The sequence below is a fragment of the Vigna angularis genome, chromosome 1 (genome assembly GCF_016808095.1).
Source record: "Vigna angularis cultivar LongXiaoDou No.4 chromosome 1, ASM1680809v1, whole genome shotgun sequence".
NCBI classification, from domain to species: domain Eukaryota; kingdom Viridiplantae; phylum Streptophyta; class Magnoliopsida; order Fabales; family Fabaceae; genus Vigna; species Vigna angularis.
In genome coordinates this window covers 14,035,127-14,044,526 of record NC_068970.1, presented here as the reverse complement: position 1 = coordinate 14,044,526, position 9,400 = coordinate 14,035,127, and the positions used below count along the sequence as shown (strand labels likewise).

Genomic DNA, 9,400 nt, shown 5'->3' with positions numbered 1-9,400 from the left:
ATCTCTAATACTCGTTTTGATTATGTATATTAGTCAATCAGAATAAGCCTTTCAAGTATTACTAATTGAATTTTGAAATTTTATATCTGAAAATATATATTAACTTTTAATAATTATAAAATAAACAGTAGACTTTTAAATGTTGAATATTGCAGACTCTATCATGTATAAATATACTTTTCATATATATATATATATAAGTTTAATCTCATTTTTTTACGTGAACTTAGGAATCTCCATTACATGATGTTACAAACTATAGTTTTAACAAAAAAATAGCGAAGCTAAATAGAGATAAATATCGTCGAGAAATTTAAGAATAAGTTTAAAATCTACGTCAAATAAAATAAGAAAATAAAAACTCATAAATTTATTGTAAAATGTTCAATTTTTTATTTAGTTTGAAGTCATGTTTCATAAAATCCATCAAATATTTACAATTCATGGAATATTTTGAGCATAACAATGTCCGTGACGGAGATTCAGCAGAATAATTGGATTAAGAAAAAAACAAACATGTTACTGGTGATAATTTGTTGACTGAAAACGGTGTTGGAAGAAATTAACGTTCAATTCACATCATCTCTTCGGGTCTTCCGTCCTCGTAGACTTTATGCTGCAATAATGACACCATCAAGTTCTTACTCTTTCTACTGCCAAAGCATGTTAGATTTAGTAAACCAAACACAAAAATAGAAGAAAGTCAAAGTGGAAGATTCTGTTATCCAAACAGAATATAACTTATTTATTCGATCTCTTCCTGAATTTGCCATAACAGATTATAGCACATGAAGATGAGGGCAGAAGGGTTCCTTAACATGAATATGGTAGCGGTGGTGGCGTGGTTGTTGAACTTCAACATCGTTTTTTGTTTTGCTCATATTCATGGCTTCGGGGACCAACCACTCTCCAAGATTGCCATTCATAAAGCTGTTGTGTCTCTCCATTCTGCCGCTTCCATCACTGCCACACCGTCGCTTCTCGGTACGAAGGTACCAACATTTTCCTTAAACGTATCTAATTTAGCAAGAGAACCGTCAAGAATACAACTTTTTTTATTGATTCAATTTTGTTAGAAGTTATAAAATCACGATAAATACAATTTGTATTAAATTTCACTGAACATTTGAAAGTGAATGCAAGAAAGAGGAAGGTCAACAAGTGTAGCATAGGTTGTGAATACATTTTTGTTTTTATAAAAATCTCATTATCATAACATGACAGATAAAAAGTCCATTTAGTTTGGTTGAATGTGAAATTTCCAACCATTTAATTTCTGCGGTCTTTAAGTTTACTCATTTGTAATTTGATGTGTATGATTTCAGGGTGAGGATACCCAATGGGTGACAGTAGATATTGATTACCCAGAACCATCTGCAGATGATTGGGTTGGAGTTTTCTCTCCTGCAAAGCTCAAGTAATAACTACACATCTTCTCTTGATGAACTTTATATTGAATATTGCATAGAAGTTGGAACTCAACTCTGAACTTTACCAAGCACTGTTCCTCAATAACTGAAAATTTCAAATCTAATTATGTCAAAAGCCTGTGCTTATAATTGTTGTTAGAAGAACTAAAAGAGAGTCTTATTTTCTTATGACAGTTCATCAACATGTCCACCTGTGAGTGATCCAAAAGAAGAGATTCCGTACATATGCTCAGCCCCAATTAAGGTATGTGTCATAGATCTATGATTGAATTAAAATGCAGGTTGGATTTATTTTGTAAGTGATGCATTTCTCATGTTGTTTGTTTGAAACTTTGTACCAGTTCAAGTTTCTGAATTACTCCAACTCACACTATACAAAGACAGGAAAAGGTTCTTTGAAGTTCCAGTTGATCAATCAACGTGCAGATTTCTCCTTTGCTCTATTTTCAGGAGGATTATTAAATGTGCTTACAGACCCTTTCAGCTGTTCTTATATCTGTTATCTCCCTCCCATTCTTACTAAATGTATATGATTTTTTGGCTGACTTGGAGTCATCTGATTGAACAATGCAGCCTAAGCTTGTGGCAGTTTCCAATTTCATATCATTTGTCAATCCTAAGGTGCCTCTATATCCACGACTTGCTCAGGGGAAGTCTTGGGATGAAGTAAGTTTATCCTTCATATGATTTCTCCTATTTTGGCTTTGCGTCAGTGTTACAATTCCTATATACGAAATGAAGCACAAAACTAGCAAGTATCCTAACGAAACATGTATAGATTTAATAGATTTTGAGCATAACCCTCGAATGATGAATGATCTCATTAAAATTGATAATTTGACATGACATTATGGAAATAGGAATTGATTATTTTCTTCTTTCGCACTCTGGAAACACTATTACGACTACGAAATGATTTCAGAATTATTCGCCTGTCTTATGCAGATGACAGTTACCTGGACTAGTGGATATCACATAAATGAAGCTATACCGTTTGTTGAGTGGGGTTCTGAGGGTAAAACACAAGTGCAATCTCCTGCCGGAACATTGACATTTGGTCGTAACAGCATGTGTGGTATGGTTTATTTGGTCGTAATGCCATCGCACAACCCTTTTTGTACTACTGCATGCTGGTCTGATTTAGTTAATATTTTTCAGAAACGTAGATGCAAAATGATTTTTTGCTTAGCATTATGTATATTGTCTAAACCCTTACTAGGAGCCATCATGAGCATTAATCTATAATCTAGTTATACAAAAACTGTCCAGAGTTGGACTTATGCAGCATCGTGTCAAACACCCTGTTTTGTTATTCTTTCTTTATCTGCATTTTTATTAAAATTAGCTTGTTTTTTCACTTTGAACCTTGACCATGCAAAACATGGGTTTTGAAACTGAATAAACTGAAATCTGATGGTTTATTCTCTACTGCCCCTTCTATAATGCTCATCATAAGGTATCTTGAAAACATACTAAGGAGAACAAGCTTCTATTTCTGAAAATTATACTAGAGTAGCATCATGTCAAATGGAGGGTGGGAGGGTAAGAAACAAAGAACTGAAAAATCTAAGTTTAAATAGAAGTATTTTTCGGTAAGCTTAAGTCCGTAACCAGTAATGATTTTCCTGTTTCAATAGCCATCAAATCTCACTTTTCATGATTTCTGTACAATTTGCTACATTTCATCACATCACCAAAAGCTTACTACCAAAAGAGTTGTAATTCTTCTGCAACTGGAAGCAATTAAATGTTAATTTTGTCTTAGTTATATGTTGGAAACTCATATCCAGATTGCTGCATTTTATTCTTTTGAAAATGGATCTTCTTAGGCTTTTCGTATAGCATCATAATGTGGTTCTTTGGTTATTCTCACTTGCAGGTTCACCTGCACGAACTGTTGGCTGGCGTGACCCTGGTTTCATACATACAAGTTTTCTAAAAAACCTTTGGCCAAACTTAGTGTATGCATTCAGATATCCATTTCTTTTAATAACACAATGAGGAACTAGAAAGATTTGTTCTGAAATTTTTAAAAATTTATATATCGCTTCAGGTATACCTATCGATTAGGGCATCTACTGTCTAACGGTTCTTATATTTGGAGCAAGAAATATTCATTTAAGTCATCACCTTATCCTGGACAGGACTCACTGCAACGTGTTATCATATTTGGTGACATGGGAAAGGTAATGTTAATTTTCAAAATAAAATGTATATAAAAAAGAATACTCTAAAAACTGTCTTTTAAGAGGAAGAACTAAGTCTGCTCTAACCAAGTGCAATCTTTAGGCGCATTATGAACAAGGTAAGCATATTTACCTTTGATGGATTTATCAAGAAAAATAACCCAACCATCTTTTCTTATTTGATCATTGTTAGAAGTCATACATTGAATATAAATGGATACCTATATCATCTTACAAACTGATTTTATAGGATTGAGTCACTTTTAAAGTTCAAGACGGTGTCAGTTTAGAATTACATAGGTTAAATAGTAATAAGCCTTTTTAGTAAATAAAGTCATTAGTTGCTTTCTTGTCGATCTGAGATGTCTCCATTTGGTCCCAATTGTTTCTTTTACTGACCCTTGTTTTCTGTTGAAGCACTATTTTTCAATTTCCTCTGCAATTGATTGATCTATTCCAGCGCTTCTTTCAATGCTGCCATCATTTATTGACTTTTGCCCAAGTAACTTCAGTGGCTTGATTTCCCATGTTGCCTTCTATGCTAAATTTCCTTCTTTTTTTGTTTTGTGGGGTAGAGGAGTGGGCCTTCTTTCCTTGGAGGACTCAACACAAGTCAATTATGTTATGCTAAGTAATGTAACCATGGAATTGAAATTTGGAATTCATGTAAATTTCTGGCTAATGAATGGCTAAATGATCATGTTAAAATGATAAAGTTGCAAGGTGAGTGTTGAGAATAATTACCGATAAAAGCATTGGATTTTCTTTCATTTTGTTTCAGGCCGAGCGTGATGGTTCAAATGAGTATAATGCCTATCAACCTGGTTCGCTTAACACCACTGACCAGCTCATCAAGGATTTAGAAAATATTGACATTGTTTTCCACATAGGAGATATAACTTATGCAAACGGATACATCTCGCAGTGGGACCAATTCACTGCTCAAGTGGAGCCAATTGCATCAACAGTACCTTACATGATTGCCAGGTTTTGTCTTGTTGTCCACAACTTGTATTTGCAAGTAAATTAGATTCATGTGTTACTCATATATTGAACTAGAATTGTCTGATAATCCTGCAGTGGTAATCACGAACGTGATTGGCCCAACACAGGATCCTTTTATGACACTACAGATTCAGGTGGCGAATGTGGAGTTTTGGCCCAGAACATGTTTTTTGTTCCAGCAGACAACAGAGCAAACTTTTGGTACACTCAGTTCCATGAAAAACAAATCAAATTTTAGGGAAAATCTTCTTCTTTTATCAAAAGCTCTGTTAGAACTATACTGATTGCAAAGCTATTTTAATTGCATTATAAGCTAATTGAAACGCATCAATGTGAACTTTTATGGATATTATAAGAATGATGTTGCACATATCACTACTAAATTTAATTATGTTTTAGATGAATAAGTTTTATGTTACCGAGGAGGTCGAGTTGAATTAATTTAAAGTCGGTGAGAGAGGTTTTCATAAAATGACTCATGACTAGGAATGTTTTACTTCTGATATTCTAAAGTGAACAACTGAGTTATATACAAAAGAGTGTAGTCTGTGATTCTAAGGATGAATTGTAATTATTTTTCGTGTTTGATATATATAAAAAATGAGATTCTGAATATCTAGGTACGCGACGGATTATGGCATGTTTCACTTTTGCATAGCTGACAGTGAACATGATTGGAGAGAAGGAACAGAACAATACAAATTCATTGAGCATTGCCTTGCAACAGTAGACAGACAAAAACAACCCTGGTTGATTTTTGTGGCTCATCGTGTGCTTGGATATTCTTCTAATACTTGGTATGCCATGGAGGGCTCATTTGAAGAACCCATGGGAAGGGAAAGTTTGCAGAAACTCTGGCAGAAATATAAAGTAGATATTGCATTTTATGGTCATGTCCATAACTACGAAAGGACATGCCCCATATATCAGGTAAAGATAATAGCCTAATATGTCATGACTTTATTTAAATCCAAACTAACTTGCACAGTTGAAAAGTTAATGATTTGCTACTTTCATTGTATGCTTTTCATGGTTTGCTTTTATAGCCTCATCAAATTATTGAAATGGTAATGGATGGTTGATTCATTGATTTTGTATAATTTAACTGCTGTTACTACTGTCATGAACAAAACCCGTATGCAGAATCAATGTGTGAATGATGAAAGGACTCAGTATTCTGGTGTTGTGAATGGAACGATTCATGTTGTTGCTGGAGGTGCAGGAAGCCACTTGTCAGATTTCAGTGAAGTAACCCCAAAGTGGAGTCTTTACAGAGACTATGACTTTGGGTTTGTAAAGTTGACAGCATTCAATCATTCATCTCTCCTCTTTGAATACAAGAAAAGCAGTGATGGAAAGGTCTACGATTCTTTCACAGTTTCAAGGGATTACAAAGATGTCTTAGCCTGTGTGCATGATGGCTGCGAAGCAACCACTTCAGTAACTTGAACTGCTTTACACACATGCAAGTTCTAATGCTTTTTCTTTCAGTAAAAATTAAGTCATAACATTTTCTTATGTTTTTGCTTTCAACTTTATGAACTGTCAAGGGGAAACTCCTCTATAAATATATGAAATGAAGTACAGTGGAAGTACAAGCAATCTTGGTGAGAAGAACATCGAAATTCTGAGTGAAAAATAGTGTTGAAGAAAGTTTCTAAAAAGTAAAAGAGAATTAGTGTTTTTGTATTTATATTTTTATTATTGTTAGAAGTTTTAAGAGGTCTATAGATCTTTGTTTTTAGGTTTAATCATCTCGGAGATCCATATTTTTGTAGGATTTTCTCAAATAGATCCTCGGATTGTAAATGTTCTCGATTAGGTCTCTTATTGTGAAAAATTGAATCAATTTAGACCTCGTCGTTAGTTCCGTACTAACACCGTTAAAAGAGGTGACACGTGTTAGTTCGTGATTTTTTTGAATTTTTTAATTATTTTTAATTTTTTAAAAATAAAATTTTTTAAAAATGCCACGTGTCAAACTGATATTGTGACACGTAGAAATGACCGTGTGACATGGCACTGATAGTGCCACTTGTCATTGTCAGGCCACGTGTCATTATATTAGTCTCAATTTGGTCCCTGTATTTTTATTGTGTCTCAATTTGATCCCTGTATTTTTATTTTGTCTCAATTTAGTCTTAATTTTAAAAATTAAACAATTTTGTCCCTCCTCAAATTCAAACAAAATTTAAATTGTATATAAATCTTAACAAATATTTTTATTAAAATTGATATTTTTGTTAAATATTTTTAACAAGATTAAGTTTAATTATATTTATATTTACTTAATCATATAAATGTTAATTATATTATTTAAATATACCTATAAGGGTTTAAAAAAAGAGCGACATAACATGTTGGTGTGAATTTTCTTAGTGAAAGTTTCCATAGAAAATCATGAAAGAAGAAACCACCTTTAATTACGGTTTTCACCAAAACTTTCTCCAATTTTTTATTTAAAAAAAAGTGAAATTTCACATTAATAATTTGTTCAATGAACTAATTCATTTGGAAAATTCACACCACCATGTTATGTCACTGTTTTTTTAAACCTTATAGGTATATTTAAATAACATAATTAACATTTATATGATTAAGTAAATATAAATATAATTAAATTTAATCTTGTTAAAAATATTTAATAAAAATATCAATTTTAATTTTTGTTAAAATTTATATACAATTTAAATTTTGTTTGAATTTGAGGAGGGACAAAATTGTTTAAATTTTAAAATTAAGACAAAATCAAAATACAGAAATCAAATTGAGACACAATACAAATTGAGACTAATGCAATGACATGTGGTCTGACAATGACACATGGCACTGTCAGTGTCATGTCACAGTGTCATTGTCATGTGGCACAATATCAGTTTGACACGTGGCATTTTAAAAAAAAATTAAAAAAAATTAAAAAATTCAAAAAAAACCACGAACTAACACGTGTCACCTCATTTAACAGTGTTAGTACGAAACTAACGACAAGGTCTAAATTGATTCAATTTTTCACAATAAGAGACCTAATTGAGAGCATTTACAATACGATGATCTATTTGAGAAAATCCTATAAAAATAAGGATGTCCGAGATGATTAAACCTTGTTTTTATCTACATTAAAAATGTTTAGTAAAACGGTTGAAACCTCGAAATTAATATTTTTATTGGAAGCTAAATTAACTTATTTAATTAGAAATAATAGATATGATTAATTATTCAAATAATTAGTAAACATAAAATTCCTATAAAGAAACTGGTAAATATAAAATGAGCTTGTTTATTAAGCAAGTTTATTTTTTATAAGCTAAGCTATAAACTAGTTAGTTATAAACGATTAAAATCACCGATTAAGTGCATTATATGCATATTTATATGATTTCTATATAAAATATAATTTAATTATATGGAAAAGAATATAGTTTATGCAATTATAATTTTTAGGTTCACTTAGTTAAACTTTTATCATTTTAGTGTGAAGATGTATTTATAAGATTACAAATAAAGTAATATTAAAGGAAGAATTTCATAAAAGAAATATATAATAAATAAACGACGGTGGATGAGAACTTCTACTAAAACACTGAAAGTAAATAGAAAAATAATAATTAGTTACAAGATTTGGTATTATTTCAAGTCATGATAATGTTATCCATAACAACAAAACTTTATCGCAATAAATTGAGGAGTAATTCTTCCTACACCTCACTGCCTTCATCCTGCACCTCCAATTTTACTTCTTTACCCTTCATTAACAATCAAAAATTATTACCGTACTTCGAAATGCGTTTTAATTAATTTTTTCCTAACCGCACTTTGAAATGCGTTTCCTATAATTAATTGTTTCTTTCCTAACCGCACTTCGAAGTGCGTTTCATATCTATTTAATTGTTTCCTAACCGCACTTCGAAGTGCGTTTCATATTTTAATTAATTGTTTCTTTCCTAACCGCACTTCGAAGTGCGTTTCTTATCTATTTAATTGTTTCTTAACCGCACTTCGAAGTGCGTTTTCTATTTTAATTAATTGTTTCCTAACCGCACTTCGAAGTGCGTTTTAATTAATTGTTGCACTTTAAATCCAAAATAATATTTAACATTACATATAATTATTATTATTTAATTCAATAAACAATTTAATAATTATTTCAATTTCATAAAAAATTAAAAAACTTAAATAAAATTAAATACATAATAAATAATATATTAAGAAAATAATAATATGTTGAAAAATAACAAATTCAACAAAATTTAACAAACAAATAAAATAATTCAAAATATATTAAAACAAAACATTTTATTTAACAACTAACATAAAAAATTAAATTTATTATACTAACCTAATAAAAATAAAACCTAATAAAATAAATATATACTAACCTAATAAAAAAATTAAAAAAACTAAACCCTAAAAATCTAAGGCACTTCGAAGTGCGGTTTTTTTTTGCCGCAGATCGAAAAGCGGTGGGTTTGTGCTTTCCGCTTTTAGGGGTGCAGCAGGAAGTTGCCGCAGTTCGAAATGCGGTGTGCGGAAGGAAATTGCCGCAGTTCGAAATGCGGTTTCTCTGTGAAGGGTATCATTGAAATTAAAATATGTTTTGGAGGTGCAGGAGGAAGACCGTGAGGTGCAGGGAGAATCACTCTAAATTGAGTCGGAGTCGGCTACTCATATCATCACTTCATTATCTCATTTGACACGGTTAAAGTCAACATTTTAAATTAGAAAAGATATTTACCAAATACTTTTATTTCATTAAACCAAACTTTCAAGCTTATTTTCAAT

General features: G+C 31.4%; 1 protein-coding gene across 1 annotated transcript; it reads left to right on the top strand.

Annotated features, from left to right (window-relative positions):
- The first annotated feature begins 572 nt into the window (after positions 1-572).
- LOC108331802 (probable inactive purple acid phosphatase 27) lies at positions 573-6,291 on the top strand. Its single transcript, XM_017566742.2, has 12 exons — positions 573-992; positions 1,326-1,417; positions 1,605-1,674; positions 1,772-1,894; positions 2,004-2,096; positions 2,376-2,505; positions 3,310-3,391; positions 3,484-3,616; positions 4,398-4,603; positions 4,697-4,822; positions 5,242-5,551; positions 5,765-6,291. The coding sequence occupies exons 1-12, from the start codon at positions 789-791 to the stop codon at positions 6,068-6,070; spliced, it is 1,875 nt and encodes a 624-aa protein (XP_017422231.1). The 5' UTR covers positions 573-788; the 3' UTR covers positions 6,071-6,291.
- The last annotated feature ends 3,109 nt before the right edge of the window (positions 6,292-9,400 follow it).

Excerpts from the sequence above, each read along its gene's own strand:
- LOC108331802 (XM_017566742.2), top strand. The coding sequence starts at position 789 with ATGAAGATGAGGGCAGAAGGGTTCCTTAACATGAATATGGTAGCGGTG. Across the intron at positions 1,675-1,771 it reads TATGCTCAGCCCCAATTAAG|TTCAAGTTTCTGAATTACTC; the intron begins GTATGTGTCATA and ends ACTTTGTACCAG. Across the intron at positions 4,823-5,241 it reads GACAACAGAGCAAACTTTTG|GTACGCGACGGATTATGGCA; the intron begins GTACACTCAGTT and ends CTGAATATCTAG.